Consider the following 24,737-nt stretch of genomic DNA (forward strand, 5'->3'; position numbering starts at 1 on the left):
GAATTGTTGTATATTGTATGTTGGGTTGGGAATTGTTATGAAGTAGTGGGCTGCTAGAATTGTTGAATTGGGTCACTTGAAATGGCCCAAAGCTGATCTTAAATATGGGTTGGAATTGATATTAGAGGATGGTTAAGGATTGCAATTGTAGCCAATTAGAATTAAGAAATTTGCCAAATTGAATTTTAGAATTTAAACACGATGAATAAAGATTAATTAATTAACGATCTTCTTAATCTTAACAAAGTAAAATAATTAACTGAATTATAAACTAATTATTTTAAAAAAAAACTATTATATAACTAAAATAATTAACCAAATATCTAATTAAAACAAATATTTTTTGAGACGGTTTTCGAATATTCATAAAATATACTAATTATATACATAATTATGTAAAACATATATATTATCTAAAAACTATAAAAAGTGACGAAACTATTTAAAATAACTTGCAAACTTTATATATTTTCTTAAAACTTTGTAAAACTAATTATTTTAACTCGTTTGAAATTGAAAAAATTCGATGATTAATTTATATTGTGGAAGGTCAAAATTGGGTGTTAACAAACATGCTTCATTATGATGTAGACCTGACAAGAAAGACAAAAAAATAATCTTCAAGGAATCATTATACTAATGTAACTAATATCATGATTGTTGAGTGAATTAGCTAAGATGGTTAATGACTATTGTATTATGCGACCATCTCATCTAAAAGTTTATCATTTTTTTTATGTTTTCAGATTCTTGGACAGAGGACAACCTAAAATCTCTCAATCTATAGAAGCTAAACTCGGTCAACAACAGACCAAATATATTTCTTTGGAATCCCAGCGGCCTCAACGACTGTCTTTCATCACATTAACAATGCAAGAGCAATAAGGAAAATAAAAGACCATTTTATATCTAACAATAATGTCAATAACAGATGCAGCACGATGCAACATTAATTAAAAGACGCTTAGGATGAGCCACTTTAATAAAAGTTAATAATATTAAAATTCTCACAATCACCAACAACTTAAGAGTATACAAACAAAATTACACACAATAATCTCGTATGTAAATGTTATTGAATATGCTTAAAGTTCTTATTGAAATTTAATATCTGGACACCACTTTTGTAAAATAACGATTGAGATGGAGCTCATTATTCCCTTGTCGTTTAATTGTTACTAAGCTCTCTTTATAATAGTAAACCCAACAACCCTTACACGTTAGAATTAGTCGAAGACAATGTGACTAATTCTTCTATGATTCTTTGGTATTATAAACAAATAGTATTAACTTTCATATTAACAATGTTAAGCATGCACTACTAAAAAAATTGCAAAAGGAGACCTAAAAAAAGAGACCTCAAAAATAGGTCGCTAAAAAGAGACCTCATTAGGTCGCTATTTGCATCAATAACTTTTTCTTTTTTTTTTAACAGGAGAGACCTCGTGAGGTCAATTTTATAAAAAAATCTTCCTAATTAATAATATAAGTGACTTATTTTAATTTTTTTAGTTTATAGTATGTCTTTGTATAAAATATGCGACCTCACGAGGTCACTATTTGTTAAAATAAAAAATACTAATTTAGGTTTATATATCTTGTGAGATCTCATTTTATTAGTCAAATTTGTAAAATAATATTTTAAAATAAGAGACCTCATGAGGTCTCTTATTTTTATTAAATTAAAATAAGAGGGCATTTTTAATTTAGTTCATTTCCTTTCCTGCTCTTCACCTAAAAGCTAAAAAAAACCCTAACTTGTCTCTTCCCCATAGTTTTACAGATGTGTAGCCTCCGGTTGTTGTCAAGCCTCTCATCAGTTTGAAGTTTTTTAGTTTTCACCTTCGGAACTCACTCGGTTTGAAGCCAAAGCTTTCGTCATCGATTCAAATTCTCGGTGTCGATTTCTTTCTCTGCAAATAAAGGTGAATCTTTCAATCTTTAAACCAAGTTGTAACTATATTGTTTATTTATTGCAAGCATCCATCAATGTAGACTCTCTCTTTCAATTTACTGCAAGCATTAGTAGAATTTGTGATTCTCTTTTCACTTCATGAACATATAATTAACTTTGGGTTTTACTCTTGTTCTATTTTAATGTCCTGTTTTGACTTCTCATGATGATTAACATGAATGCTAGCAAGTTTTGTATCATATAATTTAGAAGAAGATACATGGGTAGTAATATCTAAGAATAAAGAAATAAACTCGGTTATGAAGATTTTCTATTATATTTTGAGATTATTATACCTTATATCTCACTCTAAATAACTCCTAATAATCATGTGTTGAATTCTGATTTAAATTTAGAACTAATATCATTTTGATTCATGTCTCTGTATGTATTTTGGTTGTTTTTTAACTGAGGAGAGAAAAGTTATATATATATATATATATATATATATACACACTATAGTCTATAGATATAAACCATCGTGCAATAATGAGGAGAGACAAGTTAAGAAACCATTGTACCGAGAAAGGTCCTTGACCCTTAATAGTGCCTATTGGCTGCATCATCATCATCATCATGCTAGTTGAAGCTGCTGCCTCAAATGCAAGAATCCCCTTAATACTACTAACTGGGAAGATGACTTAATTTCTTGCTTGAAAAATTCAAATTTTGTGTGTAGATGGATCATAGTTTGATGTATAATAGGAATAATTTGGTCAAGAGGGGCTAAGGCCTAAAGATACATGGGTAGTAATATCTAAGAATAAAGAAATAAAACCTGTTATGAAGATTTGTATTGTATTTTGAGATTATTATATCTTATATCTCAATCTAAAATAATCACGTTGTAAATTCTGATGCAAACTTAGAACTAATATTGTTTTGGTTTATGTCGTTGTATGTATTTTAGTTGTTTTTAAACTGAAAAATGTATGGATTAGATGTTTTTGCTGATAATTGACAATTAAGATGACTTGTTCTTTGTTTATGAGTAATTAAGATGACATATGGATCTACCTATTATTTTATTGGTTGTAGTAATGAGAAGAGGAAAGTTATATATATACTATAGTCTATAGATATAAACCATTGTGCAGTAATGAAGAGAGGAAAGTTAAGAAATCATTGTGCCCAGAAAGGTCCTTGACCCTTCTGTAATAGTGCCACCTTACTACTATTTTTTTAATGATGTATTCTATTTTGATTTATTTAGGGAAGTGGACATTATTTGGGACAAACTGTTGAGAGAAGTATGCTTTTGTAGTCACCAAAGATACATTTATTCATTTGCACAAGGCCTCGTTAAGCAATCCCTACTAGGATTGTTACAATTTGATTTTCAGTAAATTATTACATAAATTAGTGTTTAACAAATTCAATTTTTTGTGATCTTTATGTAGATGAATCGTAGTTGGATGTATAAAATGACTAATTTTGGTCGAATGGGGCTAAGACCTGAATTTGTAGAAGGCGTCACTGGTTTTGTGGAGTATGCAAAGACACTAGAACTTTTTCAACGTAATGGTGTGCTTAAGTGTCCTTGTAATAAATGTCAATGTTTGAATTATGAAAAACCAGATATTGTTAAGGGCGAAGGATCCAAGATTTAAGCAAATGAGTGAGATCGGTAAGAAGGCTAGACCATCTACTAAGGGTGGTTCTCTACACACAAGTGGGGCTCAAAGTCAAGGAAGTATGAGGAGGAAATTGGTATGTATCATTTTTCTGTAAGTTTTTATATATTTTAGGTATTAATATTTAATTACTCTTGATTATAACTTAATTAGTTCAATATGTAGGAAAAGGAACTAGGAAGATTGGTAACTTAGACTGAGGCATTCAGGGCAACACACATAAGAAAGAAGAAAAATCTCGAAGATCCAGACGTGTGGGTTGAGCCGCGAGCTGAATTGACCTATGTAAGCCTCTAATTTAAACTAATAGTTACTTGCTTTCTAAATTTATATTCTAATAATAATACCATTCAATTTAAAATCGATATCTTCAAGTTTTGGAGGATTTACGACAAACTTAACCAGAAGAAATCGAGGTATGCCACTTACCCAAAAACAGGCTGAGAGAGTGTGGCTAGACTTGATTGGTGGGCCGAGTAGATATGAGTATGCCTATGGCATGCCACAACAAACCTTTTGTGAATATCATTCTGAGTTTGAAGGCCTAAGTAGTTCCTATGATGATGAATCGATGAAGAAAAATTTAGCTATGGAGCAAAAGATAGCTGAGCTATCTAGCCAAGTCCAAGACTCGTGGGCTAGGGAAAGGCACAGGGACATAGAGTATGAGGGTCTTAAGGCTCAATTAGATGCATTACTTGCTTCAGGAGGGATTCCCCCTTGTTCCAATGACGTCATTTTCCCTCCTCAACCCTCTCGGTCTCAACCTACTCGATATCCAGTCTATGGTCAACAAAGAAATATGACAGATGAGTCTAGTAGTGATGAAGAAGATGAGGATCATGTGGCAAACACACTACCACATTAGTGAAGTTTAGAGTTGTAATAGATAATCTAAGTTCTTTACTTTATGACTTTTTTATGGGACTTATTTTTTTTGTGAATGCATGATAACATTGAAATCCTATTATATAACTTATGGATTTTATGATTTTTCGTTCAATTTCGGATTACGTTGAAGGTGAGTTGCATATTGAGTTGATAAGAGAATATTTAGTAAATGTGTTGTATTAGTTGATTGTTGGAAACTCTTTGAGCTTGATTTAGCTAATTAAAAAGGTATTGAATTAATATGACGGTGATGAGCAGCTGCAAAAACAGTTACAAGCTGTTAGCTTTTTCCAGAAAAAGAGGTCTCTTCTTTGCATTTTATTTTCCAGAAATTTCATAAAAGAGATCTCATGAGGTCTCTTTTCTGCATTTTATTTTTTAGAAATACAGTAGAGAGACCTCAGGAGGTCTCCTTTCTGCAGTTTATTTTTTAGAAATGCAGTAAAGAGACTTCACGAGGTCTCTTTTTGGCAATTTCATTTTTTAGGCTATGAGATAAAGCGGCCTTGTGAGGTCTCTCTTTTTAAATATAAAATAAAAATAAATAATATAATAGTGACCTCATGAGGCCACCTTTATTAAAAATAAAACAAATGTAAATTATGAAATTGCGACCTAATGAGGTCTCTTTTTAAAAAAAATTGGAAAATTTATTAGTGACGTCGTGAGGTCTCTGTTTGGCGACCTCATGAGGTCTCTACAAAAAAGTCACCTACATTATATCGACCTACCGTTGAGGTCTCTTTTTAGGTCTCTTTTTTCAGAAAAGAGACCTCATGAGGTCTCTTTTTTAAGTCTCTTTTTACAGTTTTTTTAGTAGTGATGCATTGTTTGATTGTGTTAAATAAAAATGAATTATGCACAAACACTAGAGTATTTACATAAAAATTAGATAAAAAGAAATCCAAACCATTTGAGTTATAAATGATCAATCAAACAAGTTATCATTTGTCTGAAAAATGTACAAAGAACCATTATACTCATGTTACTAATATCTTGACTATTGAGTGAACTAACTAAGACGGTTAACAAGTATTGTATTACGCAACAACACACATTCTCAGTCCAACAAGCCAAAACAATGGAATCACAATTGCCTCAGCGACTGTTTTCACATTAACAATGCAAGAGTAGTTATAAGAAAAATAAAAGGTAATTTTACGTCTAACAATGTCAATAACCGATGCAACATTAATTAAAATACACTTCACTTTCATAAAAATTAATGATATTAAAATGCTCACAATCACCAACAACTTAAGAGTATAAAAACACACGATAATCTCATATTGCACCTAATTAAAGCTAGAATGAACCATAAATAAATAACATGTAGTAAATGTTATCCAATATGCTTAAAGCTCTTATTGAAATTTAATATTTGTTTACCATTTTTGTCAAACAATGACTAAGATGGAGCTCACTATTCCCTTGTCGTTTAATTGTTACTAAGCTCTCTTTATAATAGTAAACCCCACAGCCATCACAATTTGAAATCGACTTCAGGTCTGGATGACGATATTCAAAAAGCCTCGTCTTGTTTGTCCTAACATTATATGAGACCAGCCGGGAACTTCTAGTTACCAAAATAAAAGAGTTGTCATAAAATGACTTAGTACGCGCAGTGAGATGAAAGGTCAGCAGTTTGTTCCAAACGCCTGGTTGTATCATTACCCATACATCATGAACAAACCCGTCGACAAAGTTCAAGATACCAACGGAGTCACCAAGCAACATCAGATTTGCCGACCAACTATAATCCTCGTTACCACGTGGTGGCCCTTCCATCTTTACAAACACCTCATTCCCAAAGTCAAATGAAAGAATCCTACATTTATTATTCTTCTCCTTTAACAACCAATAATAAGATCCATTCAGATAATCAGCAGTGTTATAAAAGTTTTCTTTACACATCATAGAATTTTCATGTACGTCTGTGTTATGTTCAAATATTTTCCATGAATCCCTAGAACATGAGTAGATCGTTGCATATTCTTCAATTTGATTATAGTAAAGCACTTTATAATTCTTAGTCATAGGCTCTAATCCGAACACTAAATGACGACCAACTGCAAAAGATTCAAAGCTAATTGCGGCGGCAGGGAGGTGTCTCACCTCTCTGTTAGCTGGATTCCATAATGCACACAAAATGTCATTACCAATTTGTCTTTCTAAGAAAAACACGCCATCAATAGAACCTAACAAGTTGGTAATATTATCTCCAAGCCTTTGGAAATTTTGTTCATCTATACCCTTATCGGAAACCAAAGTAACAGTAGGGGCATCATCAGCTGCACCATAATCATAAATCAAGTGTTGCGGAGGCTTCTTCTTCTTACTTAAATTCAAGTGGTCTATAGTAAAGCTAGGGTTATTGATAAGACTTCCCCAATTTTTGCATACACATTTGAATCTTAGCAACGATTTCACAGGCAAACTCAATAGAATCTCTCTTAATGATTCTTCAGAAAAAGTCCTACGCGTAGCCATTGTAGTACCACACAAGAAAAAATCCCCCAAAAGAAATGAGATATCAATCCAAAATCTAACAGATCTAAACGCACCTTTGATAGGAAGCCTCGAGTTGTTTGATGAAGAATTCTCTGAGTGATCGAAAAGAATTTTGCAGTTAATTTGGCTCCACCGGTGATGGACCTTACGGCAGTTTGGTGGTGGTTGAACAGTGGAGATACAACGGTAATTGGAAGAGGAATGAAGCAAAGGTTGTTTAGACAATTGGGAGAAGATTTATACGCAAAATCAGAGTCTGCACATGTTACTTTTTGGGAAATTTTAATTAAAATTTTTATGTTACAAATCAATTTTGGAAAATTAATCAAAAATTTTAGGAAAAAATAATACATATCATATTTACTAATTTCATTTAAGGAGAAATGGTCAAAATGATCATAAATAAGTTAATATTTTCCCCATTTTATTCTCATTTCACAACTGAACAAATATATTCATAAATGATCAATTATAACTTTTCTAAATTAATAAAAAAAAAAAATATAGGCAAAAAGAGAAACAAGGGGTAAATGAGCATTAACCCATTGGGATATAAATCAAATCAATACAAATAAAAACTTTATTGGAACACTTCTAAAATTAAACAAAATATTGTTAAAAAAATATATAGTTATGGTGATTTGACAAAAAATTTCAAGCTTTTCCAACAAGAAAAACTTAATTCAAACATACTATTTTGTTATAGTATAAAATTTAAATTTTTTTTTGTTATTCGTAATTCAAAATCTATTTTTTTGTTATAGTATAAAATTTAGAAAATACCAGTATATAACAATTAAAAAGAAAATGAGGATGAGTATTGGGCCGTGGGCATGTTTGATTACAAAATAAAAGAGAATTTTGGTTTGACATGATTGGGCCGTGGGCTTGTTCTTTTCTTTTTTAGATGAAAAATAATAAAGAAGCAAAGTGTCGATAAAGGTAAAAATAATGAATTGTCAAATCAAATTGTTTTGGATAATTTATTCTAAATGAATGGTATAACAAACTAATATTAAAAAGAGGAATTTTCACATATAGCCACTCAAAAATAGCCTAATTACTCTCCATAGCTATAGTTTGATAATTACAATTCGTAGTTACATGTTATAGGGAGGAGAGAGGCGAGCGAGACTGGAAGAGAGATGTCACGCCCCGAGCCTACACCCTGGGCGGGACCGGCACCGGGAGACCATTGCTGGCCCCAGGCGAACCCTTGGCCTGGCTTTCTTAACTCAGCGGAAGCCTAACTCAACAGAATAACTCAATGTCATGCAAAGACATAAACAACTTAACTAATAAAAATATGGCCCAAAGGGCAACTCGAGTCTCAAAATAGAATATTTACACATATATACATGTACATGGATGAGAGACCCAAAACTAAATGACTGATTGTCTGACTGTCTATTGAAGCCTCTAATATACTGAGATGGATGTGGGGACAGACCCCGCAACATCCTAATAGAACAAAACTAAGTACACGAAATAATTGAGTCCTCCGAAATGCAAGGAGGCTCACCACAGACTCTGGAGTGCTCAGCTGGATCAACGACGCGCAGGATGCTGATCCGGGGTACCTGTATCTGCATCATAAGACGATGCAGGCCAACTGGCATCAGTACATGGAATGTACGAATATGTGAGCTGGAAAAGCTGAACCACAACTTAAGCTTGAAAGGAGAACAGGAGATCACTTACCTTGACTCTGAACAACTCATATAAATAACTGGACTCAAAGTAAAGCAATAAGACGCAAGCCATACATAATAATCTGGTAAAAGAATGTAAACAACTTAGGTCGTTAAGGATAAAATGATAACAAACTCAACTTTTCTTTTATAAACATAATACAGCTTTTGTGGGAGGTTCTTTAACCGACAACCACCACTACGAGCCTTAGTGATGATACAACGTTTTACCTCACGTTGCCAAAGGACCATCCTATACCTTGCCATCGATATAGGACCTTACTTTTGCTTAGTGGATCCACTAGCCTAATCTTACGTGATCATCTAAAAAGAATGATACGACAAGTCCCATGTTGGCGCATGGTTCTTATGGAGAGTTGAGTTAATATGAACTCGTGTCCCCAATTCGGTGCTCAATACTACTCCCAAAAATACTTTGGCTCATGCTTTTAAAATAACTTCTCTCTTTGATTGAGATAATTACTCAAAACTTTAGCCCAAAGGCTCCTTTGGGGAAAGAAAACATGATTCCCTTCTTATTCAAATATAATAGCATTTACAACCTCCTTTGGGAATACTTAGTTCCCTAATAGTTTTTAAAAAGAGAACTTAACTTTAAACTCATGACTTAACTTGAAACTGAGACCCTTGCTCGACTTGAAACTATCTTTCCTTGAATCGGAATTATGAATTCAAGGTGTTCGATCACATGTTATGGAAGGATTCTTGAACGCTTAGACGCACTTTGGAACGTCGAAAACAACTATAAAACATAGGTGAATTACTTTGGAACATGCATGAGAAAGTGAGAAAAGAAGAGGGGAAACTTGGCTGAGACTTCAGATTTCTGGTGACACAGATGGGACTTACGGGTGCCATCGACGGACCGTAGATGGACTTACGGTCCGTACTGCAGGTCCGTGGATTGCGTCAGAGATTTTCCCCAGAATTCATTTAAGAAAATGACTAAGTGTTGACCTACGGTCCTGACTTACGGTCCGTAGGTCAGGCCACGGACCGTAGGTCGTGACCGTAGATCGATGCCCCAAAAACCAACTTCTGTTCCGATTGACGGTTGACCAGTACGGACCGTCGATCGATCTACGGTCCGTAGGTCAGTCCCGTAGATGGGGATCGACAGCCCAGAAATTTCTGCAAATCGATGGTGGATCAACCTTTAAAGGGTCAAAGCTCTTAGAATCACAATCCCCTCAACATACAATAGGTTTTAACTTAATGCACAACCCAATCAAGCCTCACAACGAACAATAACTTCAACAACCTCAACAACAATATCAACAACAACTAACAACTTCGACACTTCAACAACAATTCCCAATCTTTTCTCAAAGCATAGAATAAACTTGGTATGTGTGAGGGAAAGGATCAACCCACACGAAAAACTCACATACCTTGATAGGGATCACCCCCGACGAAAATCCACAATGGTCTTGACAAATCTCCTCTTTCTTCTCTTCTTCTTCTTCTCCTTCTTCTCTTCTTCAATCTCAAGAACCCTAACTCTTCTCTTTCAAAAATGGGACAAAAATGATCCAAAGATCATCCTAATACAACAATATGAGCTCAAAAGAATTGGCTAGGGAAAAGACTAAAATGCCCTTAATGATTCCCGGACGGATTTCCTTGTCAATTGCCCAACTTTCAAAGGTCATAACTCCCTCATACGAACTCGGAATCGAGCAAACTCGGTGGCGTTGGAAAGGTCGTTCCACGAACTTTGCAACCATAACTGGAATTCCACCTAACTCATCCTGAGCTAGAATTTATGGCTGTTCAAAGTTGGCCAAAATTTCACATTTTCCATACTTAGCCAAAATTTCCAAAACTTTAAATTCTTTCCAAAAAAAATGAAAATTTCCAATTCTAAGCCTCTTCAATTATTTCATATTGCTGGATGTTACAAGAGAGGAGAGAGGCGAGCGAGACTGGGAGAGAGAGGATAAAGGCGAGCAAGAGAGGGCAAAGATCAGAGAGAGGTAAATTGTATATGTATATCGGTTAGATAATTGTATATATGCATTTGTATATATGGCAAGCGAGATCGGGAGAGGGAGGAGAGAGGCGAGCGAGATTGGGAAAGGGAGGAGAGAGGCCACCGAGAGAGGGCAGAGAGTGGGAGAAAGGTGAATTGTATATGTATATCGGTTAGATAATTGTATATTATACATAATCATAAATCAAGTGTTGCGGAGGCTTCTTCTTCTTACTTAAATTCAAGTGGTCTATAGTAAAGCTAGGGTTATTGATAAGACTTCCCCAATTTTTGCATACACATTTGAATCTTAGCAACGATTTCACAGGCAAACTCAATAGAATCTATCTTAATGATTCTTCAGAAAAAGTCCTACGCGTAGCCATTGTAGTACCACACAAGAAAAAATCCCCCAAAATAAATGAGATATTATTCCAAAATCAAACAGATCTAAACACACCTTTCATAGGAAGCCTCGAGTTGTTTGATGAAGAATTCGCTGAGTGATCGAAAAGAATTTTGCAGTTAATTTGGCTCCACCGGTGATGGACCTTACGACAGTTTGGTGGTGGTTGAACGGTAAAGATACGCGGTAATTGGAAGAGGAATGAAGCAAAGGTTGTTTATACAATTGGGAGAAGATTTATACGCAAAATCAGAGTCTGCACATGTTACTTTTTGGGATATTTTAATTAAAAATTTTATGTTACAAATCAATTTTGGAAAATTAATCAAAATTAAGTTGTATTCAAATTTGATTTTTTTCCATAACTATACCTTTTTAAAACACTTTGTACATTTTTACCCCAATGATGGCACTTCTGGGCTTTTGACATGAAGCTTAAGCACATGTATCGGCCAAGTAAGTTTGAATTAAGTGTCACAATGAAGTTTTTATTTGTATTGATTGATGTCTCAATGGATTATTGCTCATTTCTCTTTCTCATGTCTATATCTTTTTTTATTACTAATTTAGAAAAACTATATTGGCCATTTATGAATATATTTGTCTTGTATATATATATATATATATATATATATATATATTGTGAAAAGAGAGAAGGAAAAGTGTAGCATATATATTAACTTGTTACACCATTCATCATTTAGAATATATTGTTTAATTTGACAAATCATTAATAAATTCAAGGGTATTATATATGACGTTCAACTTATACAATCTTTACTTATAATAACAGCCCATCAAATCTATTATATATTCAAATCCTTCTTCTCAAATTAACACACGAGGGAGCTACATTTGTGATGACAAACTTTCAATGTAGAATTGGTCAGTGGTACTCATGCTTCCGACCCTGCAAAAACTCAAAATCGTCCACATATATAATATAATAATGATTAAGTAAGTGCATATATATATCATCCACAACATAATAATAGTATTATTAATATTAGTAAAATGTAACCATCATCGATCAACTATATATTATAATATTGTTTTAAAAGCTAGGAACATAGACGACAGAGATTTATATATATATATATATATTAGTCTCCGATCCGATCTTTGATAATTAAGCTTCCTTGCCTGAAAATTAATTAAGAAAAGAAAAAAAAACAAATAGTTAATATAATTACATATATGCTAGGGATGGGAGTATAGTATATATTAATAATATTTTACGTACGTACGTAGACTAATAGGAAATATGAGATTTTGATCGTCTACTCTACCACAACCTCTTGTGGCTGTACTTTTGGGGCAAGATATGAATGTGTTGAGCGATTTGTCCAAACAGAAGTGAATTTGCTTCAAGAAGAAGACGTTAGAAGAAGTGGCCCGCTGATGATCACATGAGATGTAAACATCAATATTTTTATCTTTTAACACTTGTTCAGAGATAAATGTCTTCATACCCATTACGGTGTAAGCAGGATGATTTTTCGGACCCATTTTACCATTCTCTAATATTTTAAGCATATCTTTCAGTCGTCTCGCAAATGTTATCGCCCCATTAAAATATTCAACATCTGGGACGATTTCTGATGTGCAATACCCATGCTTGGCCCACTCATGCTTCCATAACTTTTCGTCAGTCCAGCGAGCCTCCAAAGAAGGCCAATACAGCCCCAAGAAATTCTTTAGGCTCCTGTCATTTAACCACTGTATATAATATAATATAATATAATAGTATTAGAAATATTATATATATAGAAATAATAAAATTAATAATTATACATGCACGTGTCGTACCACTTTTTCGACCGTCGTTGGATTTTCAGGAACATTACACGTAAAAGGAGTGTGACCTGTAGCATTCCCTGGCCAAAGGCCATGGATTGAGAAATCCGACATTTTTACGGAGGGCTTGCACGGTTTATCTGGCCTCCCACAAAAGGTTGGAGGCCATTGCATAATCATCTGCATATGATGGTAATTAGTTATTGGTGGTTTAGTAATTAATTCAGACGATGCACTCATAATTATTATTATTATAACAGTAGCAAACAACATCGTCAAGCAGTGGCGGAGGGAGGATTTTCATCAAGGGGGTTCAAAAAAAAAGATTAATCACATAAATAATAGGCACATACATATATCTAAAAACTTAAATAGATCATTACAATTGTACTCTACGAGGTTTCATATCTTGAAATGTCTTAATAATAGCATCATTAGGAATACTATCAAATACATCTTTTTCTACAAAAGGCACCAAACAACCACTAAAAAAATCATCACTCATTTGACTTCGCAAGTCATTCTTGATAAACTTCATTGCCGAGAAAGCTCTTTCAACGGATGCAGTGGCAACTGGTAGAAGTAGAGCAAGTTTCACTAAGTGGAACACCAAAGGATAATTTGAATGTTTTTTTGTTTGGACTAATCTTTTGGAAAGATCACAAAGTCCATTTAGATCAGAGAACCTTTCATCAACATCACGAACATCAACAATGTAACTTGCAAGTTGATTCTCAAGAGTATCCATATTAAATTCATCAAAATCATCTGGATATAATTCAGCCATCCTCATTATTTTTTTGCTGTCAAAACTTGAAAACGAGTTAATTGGATTCAAACAAGCAATTCCATGGAGCAAATCAGTAGATACCTCATTAAAACGATCATTAAGCTCTTGAAGTTGCCAATCAATAATATTGCAAAACACTTCAACACGGTAATGATGTAAGACTGTATAGTGAGCAAGTCTTCGCCGTGATCTTAAAGAGCTAACATATGGCTCCTCAAAGTTAGGTATCAAAATTTCATGTTTGGTACAAAATATAGATACCTTAGCAATAAGAGAATTCCATTCATCATCCCTTAAAACTTGCAACCTTTTCTTTGCTACTTCAACAAGTAGCATGGCATTTGCAACATCTTGCTCCTTTCTTTGTAAGCATTTATTGAGCTCATTTGTGATTGCTAATACATCTCTCATCAAATGCAACATGAACGCAACCTCAAATGTTTGACAAGATTCAAGATGTCCCATTGCCTTGGCTCTTTCATCCATACTTCGTGCATCAAGAGCAAGTGATTCAAGAACTTCAACAATAGAGCCAAACATAAGAATAAAATTGTTAAAGGATTTATAATGAGATCCCCAACGAGTATCACAAGCTCTTAAAAGACCAAGTTGTTGATTCAAGCCCCTACCGGTTGTCAATTCACCCATATCTAATGCATCTTGAATTGCTGCTTTTTGAGAATCTCGTAAATCATCCATACGCTTAAAAGAAGATCCCAATACATTAAAAATATTTGAGACCAATACTACAAGTTTTCCCACTTCAACACACTTTTTAGAGATCCCAACAAGAGTTAGTTGAAGTTGATGAGCAAAACAATGTATAGAATGAGCCGATCTACTTTCTTGCCTAATCAACATTTTAAGTCCATTGACCTCACCTTGCATATTGCTTGCCCCATCGTAACATTGTCCACGCACACGTGATGGACTCAAAGAATGTTGAGCAAGTAAATTAATAATTGTCTCTTTCAAGGATAATGCACTAGTATCTTGAATATGAATAATGTCAATAAGTCGCACCATCACGAATCCCATTCTATCAACATATCGTAATACAATAGCCATTTGCTCCTTGCGTGAAATATCAAAAGATTCATCAACTAGTAAGGCAAAGTAATCACCATTTAGTTCCTCGAGAATAGCTTTAACTGTTTCTATCTTGCATGCAGTCACAATATCTTTTTGAATTATTGGAGAAGTCATTTGATCATTTTGAGGGGCATGTTCAAGTACATAATCATGAATTTTATCACATCTTTTTGCATACCATGAGAGAATCTGAAGAAAATTACCCCTACTAAGTGATGATTTAGATTCATCATGACCTCGAAATGCAAGTCCTTGAGTTATGAGAAGTCTTACTACATCAACCGAAACACTTAAGCGGATATAATATCCATGTTTAATTTGATTAGATTGTCTCTCAAATGCAGATTGAATCGACTGTTGTTGCCGTAGTAAATCTTGACATTTCTTTTTTGATCGATTATGTGGGCTATTTTGCAGACCAATATGCTTGTCAAGACCACTCTTTTTATTCCAATTCTTAAATCCTGTACATGAAAATACTTCGCCTCCACCTTGATTAATATTGTGATCTTTAAATAGATAGCAATACAAACAATAGGCTGCATCTTTACTAACACTGTACTCCAACCAATCATGATATACATCATCAAACCATTCATGATTAAAACGACGCATTGCTCCAGAAATATTTGTTTGAGGGTACTCATGCACCTCCAAGCGAGGTTGACAAGGACCATTCACAAGGTATGCCCTTCTAATAACATCACGATGATTTGGATGATAATTCAATATTGGAGTTCTTTCACCGGGATCAAACTTTAAAGTACTCAAATCAAATTCTTGAGAAGAATGTGATGGTACTTCAGAATGATTGACATTTTCTTCTTGGTTAGATTGACTATGACTATGAGAGGCTAAACTGGATTTCGATATTGGGGTAAAATACTTCTTCATTGAATATTAAGACTGGATTGTAAAGTAAAAGTTTAGTTAGAATTTAAGAGAAATAAACACACATTCAAAAGTCAAAACTATTAAAAAAAAAAACATACACACAAGAAGGACCAAAACCAAAAAGCTTAAGCAATGGTTATTGGATTATTACATTATATTTCTCTATCTCTCCAATTTTAGATTAAGAAAATATATTAAATTAGCCAAACAAAAAAAATGAAACTTCAATGATATCAATAATTCAGCCAACTAAAAGAAAGCATATCAAGAAATAATGAAATAAGGTATATAGAAATCTAGTAAGAAAAAAGGGAACCAAAAACATACCAAAGTAATTATTAATGGAGATGAAAGAAACGATTGCGGATATAGACTTCAAGATTTCAATAATGACCAAGCAGCAGTGACAAGGAGCAGCCAGCAGCAGCCTGTAGTGACAAGCAGCAGCCAGAGCAAGGAAGAAGAACAATGAAAAAAAAAAACGTGAAAAAATCCTAAAAGAAGAAAAGGTTTTTTAATATTTGACTTTGTAATTAGGGATTATCAGGTTTTTAATAAAGAAGAAAAGGGCTTTTTAATATTTGACTTTATAATTAGGGATTAAACTAATAAATCTTAAATTCCCGCCTAAAATAAAAGGCTGATAAAAAATTGCCTCTGTTCGGATTCGAACACGCGACCTAACGGTCAGGAGCGCGAATTCTTGAACCCCCAACGCCGCTGAGCTACGCCTTTGGTGTATGTTCAGGGGATTCAATATTATATATATACACATAAATAAAAAATTTAATCGTATATATATAGTGTAATTTTTCGACGATGGAGGTTCGGATGAACCCCCTTGGTTCAACGTAGATCCGCCCCTGTCGTCAAGTACTCCATATTTTATCTATCGATATGCATCTCTCACTCATCTATTTATACTAACATTATCAACTCGATCTTAAATACAACATACTCATTTACTCATAACCAAATATGTCTATCCACACTACACAACTACCAGTCAGAAAAATCCTTATTTTAGCCCTACCTACCTACTAATATTAATTCTTCAATTCAATATATATATATATATATATTATATATATATATATATATATATATATATATAAAAAAATTGTATCCATCTCTTTTGTGACATCAGCCACGACTGATATATATCAATCATATCAATAAATCATACATCTTTGTACTAAGTTTAGGTAAACAGTTATGTGTATATATGTATTAAGTTTGATACAAAATTATTATTATTTGTGGTGAAAATTTTATAAATGACATGTATAAGACTAATAATTTCAAGTTATAACAATATAATGATTCTTTTAGGTTATAACAATAAATAATTTCAGGTTCTAACAATTTATTAAAAAGAGTTTTTTAAGTAATGTAAAAAATCAATTTTGAAAAAAATAAAAAGATAAAAAAGAATAAAAAATTGATTTTGAAAAAAATAAAAAGATAAAAAAATGGATAAAGATGTATTAACTAATTTTGAATTCATTGATGACAATTGTTAATTGACATAAATTTAGGAGATTCAAACAAATTAGGAATATTTATTTTCCTTATTTCACTTAAATCTGTTAACATTAATTTAAAAAAATTAGATTTTATTCATTTTGTTCAAACATTTCTCTCTCTTTGATTTTTTTTCCAAAATTTGGCGTCACTCACAAATAGATTCAAATTTTTTAGGTTGAATAATCTTCATTTTGTTGTAATGGACGCATCTTATCTATATTAATTAAACATGCTGGTAGATGGAATCGTTCTGATTAGTATTCTTTACGATTTATTGTTTGTATTTGTATATTACTGAAATGTAAAAAAAAAAGAACAATGAAACTGTAAATGACATTTTCTGATTTTGTTTATGTATACTAGATTTAAGTTGTGATGTTTTTTGTATGAACATTATTTTGTTCATAATATGTAATCATTTTTGTGAATCTCATATAATGTTAGGACAAACAAGACGAGACTTTTTGAATTTCGTCATCCGGGCCTGAAGTCAGATCCAAAGTGTGGTGGTTGTGGGATTTACTATTATAAAGAGAGCTTAGTAACAATTAAACGACAAGGGAATAGTGAGCTCCATCTCAGTCGTTGTTTGACAAAAGTGTCGGCCAGATATTAAATTTCAATAAGAGCTTTAAGCATATTGGATAACATTTACTACATGTTATTTATTTATGGTTCATTCTAGCTTTAATTATGTGCAATATGAGATTATCGTGTGTGACAGTAGTGTTTTTATACTCTTAAGTTGTCGGTGATTGTGAGCATTTTAATTTTTATTAAAGTGGCTCATCCTAAGTGTCTTTTAATTAATGTTGCATCTGTTATTGACATTGTCAGACATAAAATTACCTTTTATTTTCCTTATAACTCCTGCATTGTTAATGTGAAGACAGTGGTCGAGGCAGCAGGGATTCCATTGTTTTGGCTTGTTGGATTGAGAATGTGTGTTGTTGTGCATATGCCCATATAGAAATGAGAATGTGTACGTGCTGTTGTGCGTATGCCCATATAGGGCTGAAAATGCATGTGTGTTGTTGCACGTACTGAGAATGTGTGTTGTTGTGCATATGCCCATATAGGACTTGAGAATGTGTGTTATGTGTATGCCCATATAGGACTGAAAATGTGTGTTGTTGGGTTTGACTAATACTAACTTGTAATGAACAAAAATAAGTAAATGACGACGTAAATATTTATTTACTAAAAAATACAAATATTTTGTATCCCACTTCATACTAAGTGGAAAATTATAGCAGTAGCCCCAAAATCTATTATTATACCAACTTTAATAACATTGTATCGAGTATGATTACGTTTAAGAAATTGTCTTTATTCGATATGCATACACTAATGTGTTATGTCACATGATCACAAATTCCGTGAGAATTCATAGCTTTTCAATCCAAGTGCATCTTGTAGGGATCATTCTCTCAATCGGCAAATTATAGGTTGAGAAACTTCACTATAGCATCAAGCGTACTATTTTTTGTATATTATATTGTAAATAATTGTTGTTGTTGCACATAACAGCTAGGGCTTCCTTGCGATTGTATAAATATGTTGTCATTTTCCTGCACAATGTAAATAGAAACAATTATAGTGTACGTGATGATGACAATTATTCAATTAAAAAAAAATACTCTACAATGAGTATTTGTTTGTAATAAATAAAAACTTCACTTGATGTACGACGTCGTTATATATATATATAAAAGTAAGTATATCATTCATAACATAATAATATTTTAAAGGAACGTAGACTCATCCACAACATAATATATGGAGTAATAATATCGTTTTAAAAGGAACATAGATGACAAAAATGATATTTATTAGCTACTCTCCGATAAGCAAGCTTCCTTGATCAGTGATAAATTGTCTGAAAATAAAAGAAAATAATAATTAATTAATTAGATGCATGCAATTAGGGAGGGTATTCCTTGATCAGTGATAAATTTATTTGTTTCCCCTGTTCTCCCTTCTTACTGCTCGATCATGATGATACTTAGAAGCAATTAATAAATGTATCAATGCATATATATATTGAGACCAAATACATGAATTTATCGGTCTATATTTTGATATCAATAAGATACATATGAAACACGTTTGAAAGACCGCTGAATTTAGGAATTTCCGTTAACGGTCAATAATAAGATCCATTCAAATAATTAGTAGTGATAAATAAGCTTTCTTGAGAATCAGTTTCGTCTAGGCTATGTTTGAATATTTTCAACGAATCCCTAGAACATGAGTAGAATGCAGATCAATTAACTAGTATAGTACTAACATGACTTTATTCAAAAATTATTCTTTTGGCAAATTGCTCACATTTCTTACTTATTTATTTCCTTCTCTTAAGAGCTATTCTTTTTTTTAGATCTACATGACTAAAATGTAGAATATAACTAAGTATTAATAAAATCAGTGAGACTAATTAATGTGGTACAAAATCTACTATACTAGTATAAATAACAATTACCATTAAGTTAAAGGACTACAATTTTAGATGGCGAACTTTTCATTTATTTATTAATTTTATTTTTTTTTGCGTGTTCTTGAATGGAAATATCGAGGCTGTATTGGTATGGATACCAATGATAATGGCAGGGATTTTCTCGAATATTCAATCAGGAAAGTTTTACTTAGATCGTCTGTAAAGTAATTATCTAGGTTCAAATCCGTCTGCAAAAATTGGTACACTCTTATCAAAAACTCTAGTTTTATTCGGGAACATTTGAATTTTAACAAGAACAATCCCCCCATAACTCTTTAATTATGACTAAAGTATTTACATCAAAAAATTAGGTAAAAAGAAATCCAAACCATTTGAGTTATAAAAGAGATATGTAAACTTGAATGCAGGCTATATAGAGTATGATACTAATACTAATTGCCTAAACATAATGAATGTAACTAATTCTCATTCTGAAAGCAACGACTGCATTACATACCCAATAACATAGTGGGGTTGGTGAATTCTTGAATATAAGTGATCGTCCATCAATAACATTCTTTCTTTTCTTTTTTTTGATGAAAAATAATAAAGAAGTAAGATGTCGATTAGACAAGTTACTGTAGATGAATGAGATAACAAGTTAATATTAAAAGTGGCTAGAGTTTTCCTTTTACTTCTCTTTTCAGCTGCCTCGACGACTATCTTAACATTAACAATGCAAGAGCTATAAGGAACATTTTGTTAGCATTAATGTTTTGATAATGATTGCAGGACATAAGATCAGTTGGACTCACAAAAAGGAAAAGTAACATCAACAGGATAAACATGGAAGGAAATATATTTAGAGCAGAGGATCATGAAGACAGATCAGCAAGGAACAAATCAAGGCCAACAAATCCAAAAGATTTACTCATTCAAATGGAAGGAATCAGCATGGAGCAAATCAAGGCTAATGAATCATAAAGTCAATAATCTGTACAAGGCAGATTCTCACAAATAAGGAAGGAGAATATTTACACGAACATATCTGATATGGACGTGTTTACACTCAATCAAGGAATCCTTACAAATCCTTGATTGAAAGAAAATCCCTTGGGTTTTCCTTGAAGAGCAGAATTATCATCCATCTCCAGCAATATAAATTATCCGCACCTTCAGCATAGAGAATTACGAACTTCACTTGAACTTGTATTGTTGCTTTCTTTTATCTTTGAGAAAAACCTTGTAGTCTGTCTAGTCTACAATTGTAACAGAAAAGAGAAAGAATTATCTCTAGTATAGGTTTTACAAGTAGAGGTTGCGTCAAGATAAGAAATCTGATCTGCATATCAGACAAGTACTGAATACTCCAACATTGTATCACCAAGTTCACTCAAAGCTCTTAAGGAAACCCTTGTAACCCAAGGGGACTGGAAGTAGGCACCACATCGGTGTTCCGAACCAGGATAAAGTTTTCTGTCTCTTTACATTCTGTCATTATATTTTATATCGTTTGAAATTACTAACTTGCAGGTCAGTTGACTCTCACCCTTGAGTAGTCGACTCGAAGAAAATTTCAATTCACCCCCCCCCCCCCCTCTTGACTTTCAATTGGTATCAGAGCAGGTCTCACATTTGAAAGTGCTTAACCACACGTGAGAAAAGATCTATGGCAAACTACCAAATTCCTGGTGCAATCCTTCAAGACGGTCACTCATCAAATCGTCCTCCGTACTTCAATGGCCAACACTACTCCCACTGGAAGGACAGGTTCAGAATCTTTGTCCAATCAAATGACTTTCAAGCATGGGTAGTAATCAAGAAGGGACCAAAACCAATCCCAGGCCTAACTGGAAAGGAAGCTGCTGGAAAAGAAATTGATCTAGAGTCCTTTGAGATAACCAAGGAACAACAAGAGGTATTGCAAACTAATGCTAGAGCTATAAGTCTTTTGTATTGTGCAGTTAGCGGAGCAGAATACGACAAGATTTCAACATGTGAAACTGCAAAGGAAATGTGGGATAAGCTTGAAGTTACCTATGAAGGAACCAGCAAAGTGAAGGAAGCCAGAATCAGCTCTCTCGTAAATGAATACGAATTATTCAAAATGGCAGATGATGAGAATGTTGAGAATATGTTCTCTAGATTCAGTAAGATTGTATGTGAACTCAAATCCTTAGGGATGGTCTACTCAAATGGTCTACAAGTAAGAAAACTTATAAGAAACCTTCCAAAAGCTTGGGAAACTAAAGCAGCTATTCTAGAGGATGGAGATCTCCAATTGATGACTTATGATGAACTTAGGGGAAATCTCATGGCATATGAACAGAATCACATTAACAGGTATAATAAAGATGAGAAAAAGAAAATTGTTGCTTTTAATGCAGAAGTCTATGAAGCAGAAGAAGAAGTCGATGAAGCAAGTAGTGAAGGAATGGCTCTCATAACTCGAGGAGTCAGACAAATGCTAAGACAAAGAAAACAAAGACCTCAACAAGAATCAAGAAACAACAGCTACTCAAGAAATGATGATCGATGCTATCATTGTGGAAAACCAGGACACATCAGGCAAAATTGTCCAGAACTAAAAAGAAAGAATTACAGGAGGAATGATAATCCAAAATCTCTTGGAGCTTGGAGCGAGGAAGATGTATCTGAAGAAGATCTTTCAGAATCGGCTAACATATGTTTCATGGCTCTAGAAGAAACTAATCAACAAAACAAGAACGATGCATCTAAAGAAGATCCCTCAGAATCAACTGATGTATGCTTCATGGCACTAGGAGAAACTAGTGAGGTAAGATTGCAAATTTGTCATAACTGTATAAACTTGCAAAATTCTTTAGACATGATTACTGATGAACTTCAAAAGGTCATCGATGAATATAACAAACTGGCAAATGAAAAGAAAAACTGGCAAATTTCTCTGGAAGTAAGTCAAGTGGAAATCGACTTACTTCTTGAAGAACTTGGTGAACTTAAGATGCAACTAAACAGTGTCAAGAAATCACCAAGTCATAGTCCAGTTCGCTCCAACAGATCTTTTCAAAATCTTTCTCAAAATTCCTCTTTTTACAGTGCTAAATCTTTTTTCAAACCTAGCTGTTATACTTGTGGAAAAATTGGTCATAAATCCTTTAATTGCAAAGCCCACTCTTCTAGCAAATGGGTATGGCGACCCAAAAATGTCAACTCTAACCCTCCAGGACCCAACCAGACTTGGGTACCTAAAAGAAACTAAATTATTTGTTTTGCAGGAGCGTACTAAGAGGACCTACAAAAAGGGAATGTGGGTAATCGATAGTGGATGCTCCAGACACATGACTGGAAAGAAAGAAAACTTCAATAAAGTAGAACAAATTGATGGAGGCTATGTAAGGTTCGGAGATAATGCTAAAGGAAAAGTCACAGGGATCGGAAATATAACTATCAGCCCTTCATGTGACCTTGTAGAAGTATACCTTGTTGATGGATTGAAACATAATCTCCTGAGTATCAGTCAATTATGTGATGCCGGCTTTGACGTTCATTTCAATGCAGTACAATGCATCATAAGCAACTCAGAAAAGGACATAACGATAATTGGAGAACGAATAGAAAACATCTATGTTCTGAACAATGTTGATCTACCAACGCTAACTTGTCTCACAGCTATCTCCAGTGATCCATGGCTCTGGCATAGAAAACTTGGACACGCAAGTATGCATGCTCTAGAAAAACTTTCTAGACTGGAACTAGTTATTGGTCTACCAAAGCTCAAATTTGAGAAAGATCATATCTGTGATGCGTGTCAACTCGGTAAACAGACTCGATCGTCCTTTAAAGAAAAGGACATTGTGAGCAGTTCTAAACCTTTGCAATTATTACATATGGATCTTTTTGGTCCTACTAAAACTGCAAGCATTGGTGGTAAAAGATATGCATTTGTAATTGTTGATGATTATTCACGTTTTACTTGGGTTATTTTCTTATCTCATAAACATGAAGTTTTTACTAATTTTGAAGTATTCTGTAGAAAAGTCCAAAGAGAAGCAGGCTATTTTATTTCCACCATTCACAGTGATCATGGAGGAGAATTCGAAAACAAATCTTTTGAGGAATTTTGCAACCAACAGGGATACACTCAAAATTTCTCATCTCCCCGATCTCCTCAACAAAATGGTGTAGTGGAACGAAAGAATCGATCTCTCCAGGATACAGCCAGAACTATGCTTCTCGATCGAAGTCTACCAGATCACTTCTGGGCAGAAGCCGTAAGTACTGCATGTCATATCTTAAACAGATGCTTGATCAGACCTATCCTGAAAAAGACCCCTTACGAGCTATGGAAAGGTAAGAAGCCTAACATTAGTTACTTTCACCCTTTCGGATGCAAATGCTACATTCACAACAACGGTAAGAATAATCTTGGTAAGTTCGACCCTCGAAGTGATGAAGGAATATTCTTAGGATATTCCCCTTCTAGTCGAGCTTTTAGAGTTTTTAATAAGCGAACTCTAAGTGTTGAAGAATCTGTTCATGTTGTTTTTTATGAAACTAATCCAAGATTGCAGGCTATAGATTCAATTTTTCAGGAAGAAGAACCTATATCTCATACCTCTTCAACTAGCCAAGAACCAACAGTAGTCGACTATGACACTTTCTCAAAACCGACTAATTCTGAAGAAGAGTCAACTTTCAACATAGAAAAGTCGAATGTTCCAAGAGAATGGAGACACAGTTCAAGTTTTCCAAATGATTTTATTATCGGAAACCCATCAGAGAAAATGCAAACCAGAGCCTCCATTAGAAAACAAGTGTCTGTAGCTCTTATCTCACAAATTGAACCAAAACGAATTGATGAGGCCTTAGCTGATGAATCATGGATTGAAGCTATGAAAGAAGAATTAGAACAGTTTGAAAGAAATCAAGTTTGGACTCTCATTAAAAGACCAAAGAACTGTTCAGTAATCGGCACAAAATGGGTTTTTCGAAACAAACTCAATGAAGAAGGTAAAGTTATCAGAAATAAAGCCAGACTAGTTGCACAAGGCTACTCTCAGCAAGAAGGTATTGATTATGATGAAACTTTTGCTCCTGTAGCAAGGTTAGAATCTATACGAATTCTTCTTGCATATGCA

General features: G+C 33.6%; 3 protein-coding genes and 1 pseudogene across 3 annotated transcripts; 1 reads left to right on the forward strand and 3 right to left on the reverse strand.

Moving 5' to 3' along the window:
- Nucleotides 1–3,378: 3,378 nt before the first annotated feature.
- Nucleotides 3,379–4,494, forward strand: LOC125829633 (uncharacterized; annotated as a pseudogene).
- Nucleotides 4,495–5,853: 1,359 nt separating this feature from the next.
- LOC125829634 (F-box/kelch-repeat protein At3g23880-like) lies at nt 5,854–6,969 on the reverse strand. Its single transcript, XM_049508827.1, has one exon. It carries the CDS (start codon nt 6,967–6,969, stop codon nt 5,854–5,856), a length of 1,116 nt encoding a protein of 371 aa, XP_049364784.1.
- A 5,240-nt stretch (nt 6,970–12,209) lies between these two features.
- Nucleotides 12,210–13,117, reverse strand: LOC125829635 (ribonuclease 1-like). The gene is made up of 3 exons (XM_049508828.1): nt 12,890–13,117; nt 12,328–12,799; nt 12,210–12,223 (listed from the first exon to the last, which is right to left on the reverse strand). Exons 1-3 carry the CDS (start codon nt 13,115–13,117, stop codon nt 12,210–12,212), a joined length of 714 nt encoding a protein of 237 aa, XP_049364785.1.
- Nucleotides 13,118–13,256: 139 nt separating this feature from the next.
- On the reverse strand, nt 13,257–15,653 carry LOC125829636 (uncharacterized). Its single transcript, XM_049508829.1, has one exon. It carries the CDS (start codon nt 15,651–15,653, stop codon nt 13,257–13,259), a length of 2,397 nt encoding a protein of 798 aa, XP_049364786.1.
- Nucleotides 15,654–24,737: the final 9,084 nt, after the last annotated feature.

This window comes from Solanum verrucosum, unplaced genomic scaffold (genome assembly GCF_900185275.1).
Source record: "Solanum verrucosum unplaced genomic scaffold, falcon-dt-bn FXZP01000008.1, whole genome shotgun sequence".
Lineage (NCBI taxonomy): Eukaryota > Viridiplantae > Streptophyta > Magnoliopsida > Solanales > Solanaceae > Solanum > Solanum verrucosum.